Raw genomic sequence first — 19,589 nt, 5'->3', positions numbered from 1 at the left:
GAGTGAGAATGATTTAAAACATTTTAGATCAGCATCTGAAAATAATAGTTTATTTATAAGAATACTATATATTTTTTAAATTGTACATTATTTACAAATTATTAAATAGTTGCATATAATGTAATATTTACATAGTTTAATAAATATAACACATATTTATTCATTTGAATAATTCATAGATTTCTAAGGCTAGATCTATCTTCCATTAATTCTTGGATTCCCATCTGAAAAGCCATGACCTGCCGTATTACAATGATAATTTCTCTTCTCTTCATTCCTCTACCCAATGCCAGTTTGTTTATCCTTTTTCACACTACAATAGTGAATTATATGTGTTGAATTTCAGAAGAAATTAACAGAAGTTCAAAACTCTTCTTTAAGTTTTCAAATATATAGCGTGATAAGAGCAAGCCACTTGTCTGTGAATATGAAAGGATAACCCGTGACCCTGCCCATCCTTTGGATAGTAATACTCAACAACTCACTGAAAGTTGGTCAGTTAAGATGAGATACCTGTGTCGTGTGTGACAAAGTTGTGCTCATCTGCCAAAACTCTCCTCCCCTTTCAAATGAAAAGACCCAATGTTTTCTGAGTTCCTTTACTTTGTCTCCCACTCAGTTCAGATCCTTCAGTTCTATCTTCAGCATATTTGGAGGATGTAAGATTTGGTATTCACAAGCAAATTTATTATAATTACAATTATTTAAAGTGAAACAATAAGTACACTTAAGGTTCATGCATTTTTAATAAAAATCTTCCCCATATAAAATTTTAATAAAAATTTTATATAGTTATATAAAATAAGTAAATAGGTGCAAATATTCAAAATAGTTGTATTTCATGCATGCTGATGTGTTTAGGGGCTTTACTTCTGATCTCTGCAGTATATTAAGAGAAGAGGCGATTGACAGAAGACTGGAATGATGGGTAGATATATGATCTATCTATGTGATAAGTCAAGTAGATTAAAAGGTAGATGGAGTTTTAGGGATATACAGAGGTTTGCCCCACATTTTCCAAACTTTTTTGTTTGTTTATAAAGACAAACAGTAAAAAAAAAAAAGAACCATATTGTTTTGTTTAACTTTTCTTATAAAATATTGTACTGCAAGAAAGGTTTTTTAACCTAGAACCACGCATTTAATGGCCTCATTCTCTCTCTCTCTCTCTCTCTCTCTCTCTCTCCCCCCTCCCTGACTCCCTCCTTCCTCCTAAAGCTCCATTCTGACTTAGATAAGGGAGAGGGCACTGTTAAATACACCCTCTCAGGAGATGGCGCTGGCACCGTTTTTACCATTGATGAAACTACAGGGGACATTCATGCAATAAGGAGCCTGGACAGAGAGGAAAAGCCTTTCTACACACTTCGTGCTCAGGCTGTGGACATAGAAACCAGGAAGCCCCTGGAGCCTGAATCAGAGTTCATCATCAAAGTGCAGGATATTAATGATAACGAGCCAAAGTTTTTGGATGGACCGTATGTCGCCAGTGTCCCCGAAATGTCTCCTGTGGGTGAGTAGACAAACCAAAATTCTATCAGTTGCCACAAGGCCTTTTCACATTTATTTTCTGCAGCTTGACAGAAACATCTTATTTGTAACCCAGAAGATTACTCTTCCACTGTAGAGGATACAATTATTCTCGTTTAGTTTTTCCAAATTCTATCTAGTTTTTATTTTTGCTGCATTCTAAATACATATATAAATACATAAATATCTAGGATATAAAATATTCTTCACTTTTTCCCAATCATTGCATTTCCCTGAACTCATAGAATCCCTTTGTACTTTAAGTGCAAAACTCACTTTGGGCTGAAATTGTTGTCATAATTCCAGACACCTACATAGCTGGAGGTCACCACCACACTCACCAAATACCAGGAAGTAATTCTTGGCTGAAAGTAAATGATCAAAGCACGTATCACACTTGAGTCTGAAGGTGGTCCAGAACGGGGTGCGTTGCCTTTGTGGCTGGAGGTCACATGTGGTATTTAAGCCACCAAGCTAGAAAATAAATGTCACTATACAGTCATTATGAGAATAATTTCACAATTAAGCCATAGTATCATCGTGATTCTTAATAATGAGCAATAATATAAAATCCCATTTCAATAACAATTTACAAAGTCCTGAAACATGTATTTTAAGGTCAATGACTTAAGGTTTCCACCTTCAATGACAACTTTAACTTATCATGTTTATTCCTCTGTCACCATTGCCAATCCCTCAGGTTTTTCCAAAGTGAACTTTAGTTTCTAGCACATTTGTAAGTTAAAGCTACTCATCACTTTCAGTAACAATGTGAAACTCTTATGTGAGTGGTTGCTAATATTCCCTCTGTCTGACAGTCCTCCGGGGGGGTTCTGCTGCCCTTACAATCGGTGGTACACACACAAGAAGTTTGCACAGAGCACCCTGAGGGCAGAAGCAGGTTACCGGCTATAGGAGTTGTCACATAGATTGACGATAAATACACTTGAAATTGTGTCTGTGACCTTATCAGGCACTCAAAGATCCTATTCTCTCTCTGACCTGAGAAACTGGCTCTGAGTAGTTCACCTAAATGTAAAATTTTTGTGTGCGTACTCAAGGCTGCATATCTGTTACTAGGTTTCTGCTACATTTTTGAGCTTCCTCTCTCACGTGGTGCTATGGTGCTAGAGATTTAGAAATACGATTGGAATATGTCTTATTAGAAAAGTAGACCCTGAAAATGGGGAAGTGCCATTTTTGAAAAAGTGTGTTTTGCTTTTACAGGGGGAGAAAAACAAAGGTAATACTTTGAGAAACATTATGGCTTTTAAGAAGACAATGCTTTTTAGTAATAAATGGTTTAGCCTGGTGCTGACTTCATGAAAATTGGAGATATTTACATGAAATCGTGATCCTTGATGACACTTTAGTACCCAAACGGCATCCTGAAAGCAAACACACACCTCTCTTATAATATAAACAATTAAGTCTTCTGGAGTGCCAGTTAGGATAAAGAGTAGTTGCAGAGTCTGAGCCCTTACAAAAGGAGCTCAAGCTAGTTCCTGAAGAGAGAAATAAATCTGGGAAATCAGGCAAGCGGTAGGTGAGTAAGAGAACAACACAGCTTTTGTGTTCTATTTGGTGGAGACACTGATTGCTGTACTGCCGTGAGGTACCAGAAAGAACTATGGTAGAATATACTGCATCTACATAACATACTTTTTTCAAATAAGTACTGAAAATTATAAACACCACATACAGATTAAATATTAGAAATTGAGTATCTGCCATGCACTAATCTTGCCATTCTCTGCAATCCTGCCTATGCACACACAACCAAAACATACTATGCACACACAACCAAAACATACTATGCACACACAACCAAAACATACTATGCACACGCAACCAAAACATACTATGGGCACACAACCAAAACATACTATGCACACACAACCAAAACGTACGAGAGTCCCAGTTAGATTTGCTGTATTTGATGTTTTTGCTTTTACCTGGCCAACCAAAAGCTAACCAAAATCTAACCAAATCAACTTGCATCCAGACATCATATTGATTTTCCTAGAGCTCCTGAACTCCATTCCCAAGCATACCCTTCTTACCATAGAGAAATGCTTCACTGCTGTAAGTCCTTTTGCCCAGTAATTATTTTCACTCTATGTTCTTCCCCTATACCCCTTCTAGGCAAATCCTGTATCATTTTCCTTAGAATTTCAGAATAATTTTTGGTCAAGACCAGATGGAGCTCACAGTGGTATACTGGGCAGTATAGGTATCATTTCAACAAATCCCTCTCTCTGTTTTATACATATGTCTGTGTTTGTGATATTCTCTAGGAGATAACTGTTCTTTCCCAATAATTGAGAATGTTGCTATTTCATTTTCAGTAAAAGAGAAGAATCAGTCTAAAAATACATATAGTACAATAGCTAATTTTTACTATAGAATACCAAGAAATATTATAACATTGGACCAAATTTATTATGTAAATGTTTATTTAGCAAACATGGAGTGTACATCTGAAAGTATGATGAATAATTAACCCTGGAATGAAGATTAAATAAAGTGAAAATTATAAAAAAACATAATTTTAGAAAGGGGAGATGGTAGTGAGCGGGGTAAGTAAAGATTTCAGAGGAAAATGAATATTTAAGAAACGTAAGACTGTGGAATATATTTAGTTCCTGAGAGTTGTAGAAAATTCTAGTGAATCTATGAATCGTTTGAGAGAAAGGTCACTCTGTTACCAACCTGTGTGACATCCAGTATGCCACAGAAGTAATATTCACAGTTAAAGTGCTTTTACTCTGACCTAAGGAAATTACTTAACGATCCAGTTTCCCCAACTCAGAGTTACTCCTTGGAGACAAATCTGGTCGTTATGAATGTGGCCTTAATTCTTTAAGATCACCAGAGTAAGAATGAATTACAGTAATGTGCCCTCTTCCATATCTGATAATTATGCATCAGTAGGGTGTGCAGTTTAAGTTACTTTTCCTGGAGTGCTGACAGGTTTAACATCTTCAAATCCATATTCATACGTGTGCTATCTTCCTCTGACTGAGCCAAGCCATTTCGAGGTAGCTGATTGGGTTTTTGGTAGCCAGGTCTCTATATCATGTTTAATAGATATCAATTCAGAATCAAAATTTATGAGGAGGCCTACCATTTTCTGAGCAATAGGTAGGGGCCAGAAGATCTAAATAGATGTTTCCATTTCCTATTGTATTTAATCATTACAACACATTCATGCAGTGCTGTTTACTGTTTGATCTTTATTTTTAAATGAAAACTTAAGACTTATGTATCACAAAGTAGAAATCACAATAAATTGTACTTTTTATTTGGGGGTTAGTGATTTCTAAAATATTTTGTGGGGGCTTAAATTTAGTTTTTTATCTCCAATGAGCTGGCTCTTTGGAATGCATATTATATTATATTATTCATTATATTAATTTGGGAATGAGTGTCCCCAGCTAAAAATCTGTGGAGCAGATATCTCTTATCCACTGGCATTAAAAAGCAAGAAGATGACACTGCTAACTTAAAAAAATTATTAAACTGCTTTTCTTTGTTCTCTTCGCATGAATTTTATTTTGTTTTACATGAAGTTTGGAGACAAATGCTAAGATGAAAATTTTGGCAGACCTCTTAGTAGGTTATTAAACAGCATATTTTCTACATGGTCGTACTTAAGAAATCCAGTTCCAGGATAGAAATAGGAAGATTGTGACTACACTTAACATTACTTTACTATATCATTACTATAATTTAGAAACATGGATAAATATCCACATTTTCTTGTGTTCACGGAAATGCCACGGTAGACAAACCAAGAAATGATGAAGCCGAGTTATTATCTTGTCCCATGAGCCAGCCGTGACTGCAGATAGCAGCTCACGCGGCATAGAAGGAACAGGTGCATTATCCTTGGTTTCTCTCTGTGTCCCACACAGTCTTTGTCGGAAGGTTAGAGACAGAATATTGACTGTTTTCTACAAACAAAGACATTCTTTTTGTATAATCAAAACATAATGCTTCCAGTCAGGAAATTAACTTTAATGCGTCATTGCAATCTAATCCTTAAGCCCCATTCAGGCTTCATCAAATGCCTCAATAATGTCTTATATAACTAAATGTTGAAATTCAAAATTACGTATTGCATTTAAATGCCATGTCTCTTTAGTTTCCTCCTACTTAGAACAGTTCCTTACTGGGGTTTTTTGTTTGTTTGTTTGTTTGACTTCTGTGACTTTAACAGTTTTGAAGATTTCTGGCCACTTTTTCAAAAAGAATGACACCCATACCGGGCTTTTCTGATATTTCCTCCTAATTCAGCATATGTGTCTTTGTGAGGTGCATCACAGAGGTGATGCTGTATTCCGTCTGTATGCTATCAAGTGAAACATAATTTTGATTTGCCCCATTGCACATAATGTTTATTTTTATTACTTCATAAAGGTTTTGTATTAGTTATCTATGGCTGCAGAAAAAAATTAACCCTAAACTTAGCAGTGTGAAAGAACATGCATTCATTTCTCACAGGAGCATGGATATTGACGAGTGGCTTAGAGAGGCATCTCTGGGTCAAGGTCTCCCAGAGGTTGCAGCCAAGTTACTGGCTGAAGATATGGCCTGATCTAAAGGCTTAATTGTGAGGAGATAGGAATTTTCTTCCATGCAGTCCCTTGCAACATGGACCTCACTAAGGGATCATATGGAAGCAGGCTTCCCTCAGGGTTATCTGTCTAAAAGAGAGAGAAAACATCTCCGATCAAAGACACAAATTATTTATAACCTAATCTTGAAAGTGAGGTACCATTTCTTTTGCTATATTTCAATTGTCAGAAGTAAACCCAACCCACATTCAGGGAATAGGATTATACAAAACCATGAATACAAGGGAACTGGGATTATTATTGAGGACCCTCTTATGGTCTGCCCACCACACTCTGCCATCTGCCCACAGTTATTCATGTTGCTGTCATGTAAAATATACTGATCCCCTTTCTAGGATGCCCACGTTTTTGCCACATTATTGCACAAGTTCAAAGTCCATAAACTCATGTAAATCAAGGTGCAATTGAGGTATTTTGGCTTTAATTCCTCTTAATTTGTAGACCCGTGATACTGAAGAGACCTGTTATTTACCTCACAATAGTGAGACATGCATACGATAACTTCATTAGACATTTCCGTTCAAAAAGGGGGGAAATGCACAGCATGTAGGAGTTAATGGGCCACCACATTTCTGAAATCTAGCTGGCAAATGGTGAAAGCTCTTTGGTTAGGTTCAAGGGCTAGGAATAGTTGTCCAGGGTCCTCAGTTCCACTGTCTGGGCTCTTGGTTCTACCTGCTGAAGTAATCCTTCCTTTTTCATTGAATATCGCATCTACTCACAACCAAGCAGCTCTCTCATTCAGCTTCCTGAAAATAGAATTCAAGGGGTCCAAAGGCCTCCCTCTCGCTCTTGTTTATCAGTCCGCATTTGTGATGTTTTTACACATGGATCTTCTTCAGATCTTTATAGATAGTGTGGGTATACCATGAGTTTTCTTTGGGTTAACTGAATTAATCAACAAATATCTTAAAGATAAGTCTTTCCTTACCTTGGGCCTAACTGATATATATGAATGAAAAAGCCCTTTCCTGAATCAGGGTCCTTACTGTTCCGCAGAAAGGCTCTTTAAACCACAGATACGGTTAGTCTCTTAAGAGAGAATGTGACTGACTAGACACTAAGCCAATGGGCTATCTTGATCTTTTTAAGATCTTAACACAAGATTTTATAGTCACTACAATGGCTTTATCTTTCAACAATACTAACTTGTGTGTCCTGCATTTAATCTATCCTTAGAAACTGTTTTTTAATTTTATCATTATTTACCATCTGGAAAAACTAAGAATTTTCAAAATCAGCAAGATATAAGTCCTTTATTTGAAAGATTTTATTTATTTTTAGACAGAGGGGAAAGTAAGGAGAAAGAAAGGGAAAGAAACATCAATGTGTGGTTGCCTCTCGTGTGCCCCGCACTGGGGAACCTGCTCTGCAACACAGCCATGTACCCTGACTGGGAATCGAACCGGCGATCCTTTGGTTTGCAGGCTGGCACTCAATCTACTGAGCCACACTAGCTAGGGCAATATAAATCCTTTTTTGTTTAAACATCAATAGGTCCATTCTCTGTTGTCCAAGTAAATGCAGACAACAATTTTGCTAAATTTTCTGTCAGTGCATAATAATGATCTATCTTCCTCCAGATTCCAATACAATGTTCTTAGTTGCATGCAAGCCCTCACCTGCATCACATTCCAAGTCCAACGTCCAATAAACATTATGACATTCTCTTCAAAGCCAATGCCTGACTGCAAAACTATTCCCTCATTTTAAGTATTTGTTATGGTAGTACCCCACTACCTGGTAAAAAGAAAAAAAAATGGTATTATCTATTACAATGTAACAACTTACTCCAGGATTTGGAGGTCAAAAACTACAAATTGGATAAGCTCTTGGTTTATCTGAATCATGCATTTGGGCTCAGCTTCGTTGGGTGTCTCTGCTTCAGTCTTCCATGGGCATAGCATCAAGCTGGCAATCAGGAATGTGGTCTCACCTGAAAGTTGCCTGGGGGAATACACCCCTAGGACCACTCCTGCTGTTGTCACCTTGGGGTTGATATCCTGTCACTTCTATGATATTGCATTTGTTAGGATCAACTTGGTAAGGCCATTCCATACCCCAGACAAAAGGATTAGACCATTGTGTAACTATTGGAAGTAGGCCTTCCCTACACTAAATAATAATTTCACTATAAACTTATTTTTTATCTCTTTGTGATTATTACATATTTTGGCCTGAGGTATTCTAAAACTAGAGAGATAACCCAGTTGTGATCACACTTTCAAATTATCTTAAAGTTTATATCAGTGTGGTTTCAACTTTTCTTACTCTATTAAGTGGTTCTAATCTGTTAGTATCATTATTTTAATATTGAAATTGTTTTAGATTTGGCCAATGAAAGCTCTAACATCATTATTTATCCCAGTTTTTCTTCAACCCTTTTATAATTTATAACTTTCTTTTTTGAGATTGAGAAATCATATATATATATGACAAAAAACAGCCATATATATCTCATATATATAATAAAAAGAGCCATATATGTAATAAATATATATATATGAACCAGATACATATGACAAAAAGAGCCATATATGATACAAATATCTATATATCTATATGTGTATGTATGTGTGTATGTATATAGAAAGAAAGACAGAGAGAGAGATTTTATTTATTTTTATTTTAAGAGAGAGGGGAAGGGAGGGAGAAGGAGAGGGAGAGAAACACGGATGTTTGAGGGAAACATGTATCAATTACCTCTCGCACACACCCAGACCCAGGACTGGCTCACAGCTCAGGCATGTGCCTGGACCAGAATCCAATCTGCAACCTTTTACTCTGCAGGATGCTCAAGCAACTGAGTCGTGCTGGTCAAACCCCTTGCAGATGCCCTGATGATTCCATTCCAGCCTTGACAATCTGAACTGGCTATTTCCATGGTTTTGTCTCCCTCACTGTGAGGTTTTGCTCACCTGAAGAGTGCTCTAAATGCTCCCACACAGATTGCTTCCTCGCTTGTCTGCAGTTCTATGCGGACAACTGTCTCAGTCTGCTCCAGCTCCGATACCTTGCTATGGTCTGTTGTAGATCCAGCCAAACTCCATCCCTGTATCTCTGCCAGCACAAAAGCCTATCTCTCCCCTTCTCTGCTAGGATTGAGAAGTGACTTATTCTAGAAGATCAACAAAGAAGAAAGACATCTCTTTGATTCATAAATGGATTTAAAGTGTTCCTAAAACTGACTGTCTCTGGGTTGTCTGTTCATGCACTAACAGTGTTTAAATCAGGGGTCCTTCATTCACTTTTTGCTTCTTAATTTGTCAAACTGTCCAAATTTTTATGATAGAGGCTAAGAAGGACCTAAGAAGTATTTGATAAAGCCAACATTCATTTTTGCTAAAATACTGGTTTTTGAAACTTCTTTTACATGGTGGAAAGAATCATTTCTATTCTTACAGTCAATTTAGAAAACAAATGACCTCACTGAGAAAGCGGACAGAACTCAGGAATCCGTGGTAGCATGTTCTAGTCACGCAGTATACAGGGGTGAACTTAAGAGTCCAGTTCCCTGCTCTACCATTTCCCTTTTTGAGTATTTGCATAGGCTTTTGGCCTCATTGAGCTTTGGTTTCCTTACCTGCAGTAAGGAATAAAAATGCATTATTCCCCGAGTTACTGCAAGCAGTAAAGGAGAAAATGCATGTGCCTGGAAAAAATGTGCTTATTAGATGAGGAAGAATCCTGTTAAAATTTGGTGATGATTCTCAGGAAACTAGCAGGAGAAAAAGCCAAAGTTCTAGAGGTCTTTGCTAATTACCCGAATCCTTTTTATACAGTTGCTCCCTCAGACACATGACCTCAATATTTTCTACAGTTTTTTCTACAAACTGCACCAAACCTATTTAAAAACCTAACAGACTTTCCATTCCAATTTAAATGTTCTTTGGTGTAGAGTACTCTTTTACCTTAATGAGTGGAGACAAGCTCTTGATTTGTAAGGAACATGGATTACCAGATGACACTTTTGCTTTGGAATCTGCTGAGTCACTTAGACACCTTTGGTGAAATTGAGCAAGACCTGGTGATCACTGCGGTGTCCGCAGTGATATGTCCACAGCACACAGCATGACAGAACTATTTTCAGGGCCATAGGATATTATGGCTGTGTTCAGGGAGCATTTTATTCCTATGCTTGAGTCCTATGAATTTATTAGTAGTACAATTGCAAAGGCAATGGTATCGACAGGGTTTTCTTGGCTTTGCGAGAAGCGTATGAATTGTTTTTGTAGCAGCACGGAGTGTCCCCAAACATAAACCACACTACACTGATCGTTGCTTTAGCAGCCGCTGATCAGCAATAAATGTTAAAAATTAACAAGAAGTTCCTTTTTTTTTCCCTAACAGCTAAATGACTCTAAGCATTAAATATATGTTAGCAGGAGTTGCTTTTTGGCCACTGAGTACTTCAAAACATTAAACATATTTTCAAAGTGTTACTCTCTCCCCAGCCTCCAAGTGGTTGTAAACATTAAATATGTTTTGTAAAAACTGCTTTGCCAGCTACTGGCGGGATCGCTATGAACATCATTTTTCTTTAAAGTTGTCTTCCAGCTGAGGGACTGTTTTTCCTTATTTGCTCTATTCTGGTTAGTGTTTGTATACAAAAGCAGGCAAAAGTCTGCCCTGGCCCAATGGTCTCTTGCTTCATGATAAGTAATCATGGGAGAGCAATCACACCTACACAATCTCTGCTGGCAACAGGAGTGCTCTGGGGTCCACTGCTTGTACTGAGCATTCCACGTTGTTGTCAGCTGGAATTTTCTAAAACAATTTTTGTTTCTGCTGTCCACTGTGCGATGCATTCAGGTATGAAGATGGACATAAACTAAGCTTAGTATTAAGGAAAAGAACTTCCAGCAACCAGAGACTGATGGATTATACCTGTCCATCAAGGTGAAAATGTGCCATCACATGAACTGACTCAAAGACAAACAAGATGGCAGGATTACTAAATCAATGGGATCTTTAACCCAAAAGTGATGAGGGATTTGAAATCTGCATCTGACAAGTCCATGTAACTCAAATTCAAAAACATGAAGAGCATGTCACTATACACAAACCTATTCAGAAATTAACCTAGGAAATCTGTTTTTTTTTTTTTAACCTAATTCACAATAAAAACCAGGTGCAGCACCTAAGTCAAATGAAAAAAAAAATCAATTTTATCATCTGAGGCACAGTAATTCATCATCAATCCAAATACTCAGTGATGCTTTGATTTCTACGGGATCCAAGTGTTTTCCAAATCATATGAACCTATATTTTGCTACATGCATTATTGTAGGTGCATATTTAACAGGTTCCAATGGGATATCTATTATTTTAGGTAGTGGGGTTAGAACAGTGAGAAAAACTGACAAAACTCCTGCCCTCAGAAAGCATTCACTGTAAAGGTCTGGGGCAGGGGCAGCAAACTATGCTCTGTGGGAGTATGCCAGCACATTACTGTTTGTCTGCTTGTTTGTTTTGTTCTTTGTTTTCTGGAATACTGTCACACACGCGTTCATTTATGTAATGTCTGTGCCTGCTTTCTCCCTACAACGGCAGAGCTGGCAGCAGAGACCCTATGGCCCCCAAGGCTAAAGTGTTCACTATCAGCCCTTTGTAGGCAAATGTGTTAAGACATGAGGTACTGGGTTGAATATCAGATGGGGGGGGTAAGATAATAATGTCCATATTTGAAACACACCTGTGAGAAAAAAAGAATGTTTACTCTGGAAAATGCCTCTTCCAAAAGACAAGAAAGGAAGAGGAAGGGAGGGAGGAGAGGGGGAAGGAAGGAAAGAAGGAAGTTGTAACAGGAACAGAGATAAAGTGAAGAGTGGAGGCAAGTCTCACGCTAACATGTGGATAAAATCAGATGCTCCATTCAGCCCACACTGAAAGGAATGGCTTGACTTTGTTAAAATTACTTAAACACTGCCTCAAAATACTAAAAGTTCATGTGAAAATATTTTCATTTCCTTGCAACAATAATTCTACTTTCAGTTATGTATCCATATTTTTAAAATGAAAAGTTTAAAACAAAAGCTAAGAAGGTTGAAAGAAGATAACCTTCAGACGGGGTTGAAACGTTCCTACTCCATATGATTTTTCAGGATTCATAAGGTGTTCTTTTTTTTTTTTGGTCTCACTGAGATATTCATGGTGAAAGAGAAACTGAAAAATTACTGAAAACAAGTGTAATAACAACAGCCAATATTAGCAAGCACTACCTGAAAACTATTACAGGGAAGTAGTTCAGAAATAAGGTTAGGGTGAATTTCTCAAGGTTGGCACTAGTTTCATTTCTGACCCAAAGTCTGAAACTTGCAAATAAGAAAATCAGAAGGTACAATTTTATAAAAATTAACAAAGATGAATATCAAAATTTGGTACAATTTGTTTAATTGGCCACAGGACTAGAAGGAAAAGAAAACATATCAATTAAACTGCCATCCATGTTAACTTTTCCTGTAAGGAAAACATTGTACTAAGATAATTTCATGAAATGCTTTGATGGTAAGAAAGTGCCAGAACATGATTAGCTACTGCACATTTTAAATTAGTCAAGAAAGAAATTGGTGGCTGCCTGAATATGCAGTTTTTCATGCCCTTTTCTTCTCTTTTTGCCTATGTTTAATCAAGTATAAGCTGTTTGACATTGAAATGATTTATACTAAAAACAATGTTATCACAAGAATTTAATAGAAATTGTATTATAATAGGAGACAATATTTCCATTTTCCCAAATCTTCTAAAGATATAATTCCCACTTCTGAAAGAATTTATTGTCATTATAGAATATTTTTCATAACTAATATGTAGTGCCTATTTAGCCAGGGGTCTCAAGTAGAATTGACTCACTCACCTGATTGTGTTTGTATTTCTATTGTCAAATGTATTTATTTACTTAAGCTGAGTTCCCTTTTAGTATTCCTTGTTTGCCTAATTAGTCAGAATGGATATTCTAGAATTACTCAAGGTCATATAAATTTTTACTACCTAGATTTCTTATCCCTTACTCTTTAAAAACAATCTAGTAGTACTTAAACTAATACAGAATTCTAAATATCGAAATACAAAGCAGATTATGAAGAATTCATTTTCTAATAGGTCTCAGCTCTGTATAAATATAATATAAAAGTCTATTTGGTATTTGTAAAATCATGATTTGTACGTTATCTGAGCCGTAAGAGAGGCCCACACCCACTCTCCAAGAGCATTGTCTTTGTCTACAATTTCAATGATAGTAGCAGATTCAGAACTTCTCAACCCGGGAGAGCTCTGAGAATTAAATGTGTTAGAGTCTTCCTACTGCAGTAATAAAATTATTATTTTGTAAACAGAAGAAGAAGGAAGGCTTTCAAAGATTATTTTGGGGGTCCATATATTTATTTTTCATGTGGGTGATTTCTCGAAAATGCCTTTAAAAAGGATTAGTACAACTGGGAAGAGAAAGACTAAAAGAGTGTTTGCAGAATACTGATAACAACAGCAACAACAACAAAATGCCCTAATTCTAGAAAGGCAGGCTATTACAGGGAAAACAAAATGGACCCTGGAGTACTAAAGATCAGAATTCAAGCATTGAAGAAGTGGAAGAAGTGTTTAGAAAAATGTGTGTATGTGTGTGTGTTTATAAAGTTTGGATGGTAAGTACTATTTGACACTAAGTATTGTCATAAGGATTCTGAGAGATACCACTTGAGAAAAAAACTAAACCCTAGAAGGGTTTCAATGAATGCTAGTCATTTTCTGCCTCCTTCCTTCAGCAGCTTTTTCTGCCGCAGGGTTTTAGATTTGGAAATATGTCATCAATTACTTTTGTTTTCTCTTCATCCTTGGGCCTAGTAAATCACATTAGAAGGACCTTTCTAGAAACACATCCTTCTAAAAATACATAGTTTCATGAACTTCATTTATCTAAAATATTTGAAATAAGCACTCAGAACACAGGGAATCAGATATGATGGTTATGAAATATTAAAAAAAATGCTGTGAAAATGTGTCCACTGGAGGTAACACAGGTCAGGGAGATGATGAATTTATTGACTTGGCACAAGGGAGAGATTTCACTGAACATCGCAGACATTTATGTGACGCACCGGAAAGGTTTGTATGGGGAGTAAAGACCACTGTGTTCAGTAACAGCTATGCCCTATGTCTAAGAACAAAAATGTAAGAGACTTTCTTCAGCAAAGAGTTAAACTAGGCTTGACAAGATTAAAAGGGTCTGCCAGTGATTACACTGCAACGATCTTAAGGCCCTTACAAGAAGAAAACATGAAGATTTTCTACAACATATTATCCTAAATATCTAACATATAATAAAAATATAGTTTATGCAGAAAACCAAAAATATTTTATAAATAATCAAGAATAAAAAACCCAGTCAATAATAATAGACATCATAGGGATTTAAGTGTTGAAATGAACAGATATTTATTGCAAATGTATTTTATGACTAATGGAAATATTGTCATAATGATAGAATAAAAAAGTAAATTATGAATAATAGATGTGATAAAAATTAAAAGTGCAAAATAAAATTTAAAATTCACTGACAGAACTAAATAGCAGCTTGCAACTAGTAAAAAAAAGACAAGTGACATTGAAAACAGTCTTTGAAATTATCCAATCTCAAATAAAAGAGGAAAATGATTGAGCTAAATAAGAGATTAAGTGATATGGGATGATACACATTAACCATTTGCATAACTACAGTCCAAGGAGGATAAGAGACAGAAAATGGAACATGAAATATTTGAAGAAATGATTACCAAAGTTTTCTAATTTTTAAGAAAATTTTTAGCCCTGGTTGGTGTGGCACAGTGAATTGAGTGCTGACCTGTGAAGCAAGGGGTTGCCAGTTCGATTCCCAGTCAGGGTACAGGCCTGGGTTGTGGGCCAGGACCCCAGTTGGGGGTGCAAGAGAGGCAACCACACATTGATGTTTCTCTCCCTTTCTCTCTTCCCCTCTAAAAATAAATAAATAAAATCTTCAAAAAAATGTACATATCAAAGAAATTCTATCACACAATATGTAAAAAAGGCTAAAAGAATCCAATGGTGTAAATAAAATAGAATATTTAAAATATCTACTTCAGAAATATTGTTTAAAATGTATATAACGTATTTTTGGTTGTTTTGAGTGGAACATGTAGATCAGGTAACTTATCCCTGTGTTACTGGAGATTGCATTGCTCATTCACATATCCAGCATATTTTATGTATTAAGCCATTTGTCTTTTTATAATTAATTTGATCTTAGAACCATTATGGAACCTTTATTTTGTGAGAAAAGAGATTGACATTTGATTAAGACAATATCAGCTCCATTAATTCCCATCTGAATAACTATAGGCAGATGATTTGACGTTTATGAACACCGAACTTCTCATTTGTAAACTGGGTATATGGAAGGTTGTATATGGACTGAAGAACCCAATGTATAACAAGCTAACATTGCACCACAAATAATTAGAGCTGAATAATTAGTGCCACCAGCCATCCTACCTGCCACCGAAGTTTCCCATGATAAAAAGCTGGGAGGTCTACTACCGTGATAAAAGGAGCACTAAACTGGCCGGTGGGAGAAAGTCCCAAGAGTGTTTAGAATAAAAGTACTTGTTCTTATCTCGACTACTGATATGACTAAAGTGCTCTATAGTTCAGTTTTCTCGTTTGCAATGTGACAAGGCTGGACTAGGTAATCTATAAAGTCCGTCTGAAGTCCAGTTTGGAGATTGTGCATAGACACATGTACTGACACAGATGTGTACACTGTTTTGTACAAACAGATGGCTGTGGGCCTGAGCCTGAAACTTTTAAGTGTGTGACTACTTCACTTTATGACTACAGGTATAGGTGCGTGGCCTGTGCCTTTGCACAAGGCTCTGTGCTAGAAGGGCCCTGCATTTCATTAAATCTCTGCTCTTACCATGATGAAATTCCAGTAGTTTTTGAACAAGGTGTTCCATATTTTAATTTTGCACTGGATCCTGAAATGTTTTTTTAGTTTGTCTTGCTAATTCATTGATAAAACTTCTCTTTAGAAACTACCAAATTTATAAGACTATGATTAAAAAATAACTTCTGTTAATTACTAAATTCTAAATTGTTCTACACAGCAACACTAAAGTATTAACTCCTATTTTCTATTCTGTAATTGTGAATGTTCTTTATAATCTTCAGTACAGTCCATTCTGGAGTTGCTGCTGTAGTGAGTGCAACTCTCAGTAGTGATGCATCCTTAGTGAACGGCTGTGTGCTCTCATTGACTACGGTATTTTGGTTAAGTCAAAGCTTTAATTAATTAACACTTTGTATATTCTTTCTACATATCAATATTAGGGAGAAGTTCCAGTCACACACACAATACTACAACATGGAAAAAATAAAGTCAACTTTGGATTTAGACATATGTCAATAATTGGTTCAATGAATTTTAAGAATAAATTAAGTATTATGTAAATATACCTAATTAAATTTCTGATTTACAAACCAGTCAGAGAAAGACAAATACCGTATGATTTAACTTATATGTGGAATCTAATGAACAGACTGATCTAACCAGCAAACAGAGACAGACTCATGGATGGAGAGCAGATGGCAGCTACGGCAGGGAGGAGGTTAGGGGGTAGAAGGATTGAGCAAAAAGGAAAAGGACTCATGGACATGGACAGCAGTATGGTGATTGCTTGGGGGAGAAGTATATAAGGGGACTGAGTGGTAATGGAAAAAATACGATAAAGATTAAATTTAAAAATTACTGTAAGCATTTTTGTTCCTTTAGCTAAACTTAAATAGGAAAAAATATATATGGAAATATATGGACTCTGTGCCCTGCTCATGTGTCACTCACACTAGTCAATGCTGACTCACTAAAGGATTGTGTGGGGGTTTGACATTGTTCGAGATCAAATGTTATGATTTTATATTGCCACTACTCTTGTGATTTTTTTCAGGCTAGTGTAACAAATCACAGTGACACTATATATACACGTCAAAACAAAAAAGATGCCATTAAACAAATAGAAATAGGAGTTATATTGTTCATATGATGATGTAAAATATTTCAGAATTTTGAATATCAATGTATATGTGTGTTTGTATATAAATATATATGCATATGTGATTAAATATAAATACATATACTCATAATTTCTTTCAATATATAAAGGAGGTATGAGAAAAAATTGATACTAGCTATATATAGTTAAAATATAACAATATAGGCAAAAATCAGAACATCTACATCTAGATTTAGTACTACTTTTCTAACCATCTATATAACCACATTTGCCTTTTAGTGGTTGTAACACATTACCACAAATATACTGGGTTAATATAAAAACAAATTGATTACCTTATAACACAGGAGATAAAAAGTTGAGATGGACTTACAGGTTAAAATGAAAAGCTGCCTTATTCTGGAGCCTGTAAAGACAATCCATTTCTTTGCCTTCACCTTCTTGAGACGACCTACATTCGATGTTTACGCCCTCTGTCTCCCCCTGAAATCACATTACTTCAACCTTCGCTTCAAGTCACTCGTCTCCTCTCTCACTGTAACCTTCCTTCATACACCTATGAGGAAGGATGCCCGCGATTCCGCTGGGCCCACGCAGGTAACCCAGAGGCATCTCTCCATCTCAAGATCCACCAATAGTCACGTCTGCAGCACCTTTGTTGCCATCTTAGGTAGCACATCTACAGGTTTGAGGGACTAGGATGGGGGCATTTGCGGGAGCCATTGTTCCATCTACCACAATAGCTATTCTTCAGTTTCCATATTTAAACATAAAATGCACTTGTAATCAACAAGCAAGCTAGATTAAAAGATGCGACCATTCTCCACACTGAAACTTGAGGATAGTTCCATCGTTCATCCTGATTCAACATGGAGAGACTTTCCACATAATGCTCTTTCTACTAAATACCTTGTCACGTAATTTATGTGATACTGTAAAGTTTAAGACACCTACCAATTTGCGGAGTGTATAGTATAAATGTTTTGGTCCAAAGAGTTATTTGAATTCAACTGCATCAAAGCACACATCACTAATTTAAGCTTAATTTAGTGGAACAGGCTTTGAGTCAAGTTTCTTGATGGGAAGGACCAGTCACATTTTTCAAGTTTAGTTTTAAGCACAAATTGACAAATTATTCATAATTTGAAACATTTGAGCTCAAAAATTTTATATAATGAAAAATGATTTTATTGATTTAAGCATGCATTTGGTTAAATGACTATTATCTTAATTTTAATCTTTTCATAAATGTTGGACAATCTCTGAAACCATTATCTTATTTCAAAAAATTGTCACCCTGGCTGCTGTGGCTCAGTGGACTGAACACCAGCCTGTGAACCAAAGGGTTTCCGGTTCGATTCCCAGTCAGGGCACATGCCTGGGTTTCAGGCCAGGTCCCCAGTAGGGGGCGTGTGAGAGGCAACCACACATTGATGTTTCTATCCCTCTCTTCCTCTCTCCCCCTCTCTAAAAATAAATAAATATTTTTAAAAATTGTCAAGCAAGGTGTACTTTCATTTGATGTTTGGGTAATCAGGTTATTTCACATTTTTTCCTCCGAGATTGCATTGCTATCCTAAAGCTTACCTTTGGCTGGAGGCAGTGCCTGCAAAATTTTACCTACAAATAGTCATGGAAAGATATTGCAAGTTAGTGCAGCTCTGGTAACTAACAGGACCTGCAGCTAGCTTACAGGCAGCAGTGAATATGCAAATAGGTGCACGGAAGTTCATTTCAGAACTTCAGTCCTTTTTGAAGTGAAGGGAATATTTATAACTGGAAAGTCTGACTCTCTCGTGAGCATAAGAGTTTCAAGTAAAAAATAAGCATAAAGATGGTTTATAGACAGTTCTGGAATTTTTGAGGTAATCTCAGATGAATGGCTTTGTTTTTCAAAGTAAGTGTGAAGAGTAGCGAGAAAGAGAGGTGGAGAGGGAAGGAGGGAGGGACTGCCCAAACATACCTACGAAGTTTTCTGTGACCATTACATTTGCATTATCTAATGATAAGGTTAACTTTATACAACACAAAATAACTGCATATAATCAGATTTAAATAAATCATTTTCCAAAGAAAATAGAGTTAATCGAATACTAAACCAGTTTCTTACATCTTATTTATTGTCAGGGTTTTTGTGCTTGTGGGGGTGGTGTTGAGTGTTTACAATTCAACCACTTTTTGAAACAGTTGTAAATTTCACAACTGAAGTAAACTTGACAAGAGTTTTTGCTTGTAAGAAAACTGTACTATTATTCTCTCATTTATGTCAAATAAATACAAATTGTAAAGGTCTTATTTTGCAAAAAAAATTATAATAAAATTAATACATTTTAAGCATAAGCAGGCTTGCATGCCTTCCATGATGAAGTTCAAAGTCCTAAGGAGTTTGGTCTGTTTA

At 36.2% G+C, this 19,589-nt stretch overlaps 1 protein-coding gene across 1 annotated transcript in view; it reads left to right on the top strand.

Annotated features, from left to right (window-relative positions):
- Nucleotides 1-19,589, top strand: part of CDH12 (cadherin 12) — a 348,244-nt gene that overhangs the window by 187,796 nt on the left and 140,859 nt on the right. The window contains exon 3 of the mRNA XM_024578513.3: nucleotides 1,219-1,513. Coding sequence (XP_024434281.2) covers nucleotides 1,219-1,513 — 295 coding nt within the window. The remainder of the gene's footprint in view (nucleotides 1-1,218; nucleotides 1,514-19,589) is intronic.

Source organism: Desmodus rotundus, chromosome 1 (genome assembly GCF_022682495.2).
Source record: "Desmodus rotundus isolate HL8 chromosome 1, HLdesRot8A.1, whole genome shotgun sequence".
Lineage (NCBI taxonomy): Eukaryota > Metazoa > Chordata > Mammalia > Chiroptera > Phyllostomidae > Desmodus > Desmodus rotundus.
The sequence above is the reverse complement of the archived record's forward strand: the minus strand, read 5'-3'. Positions and strand labels throughout refer to the sequence as shown.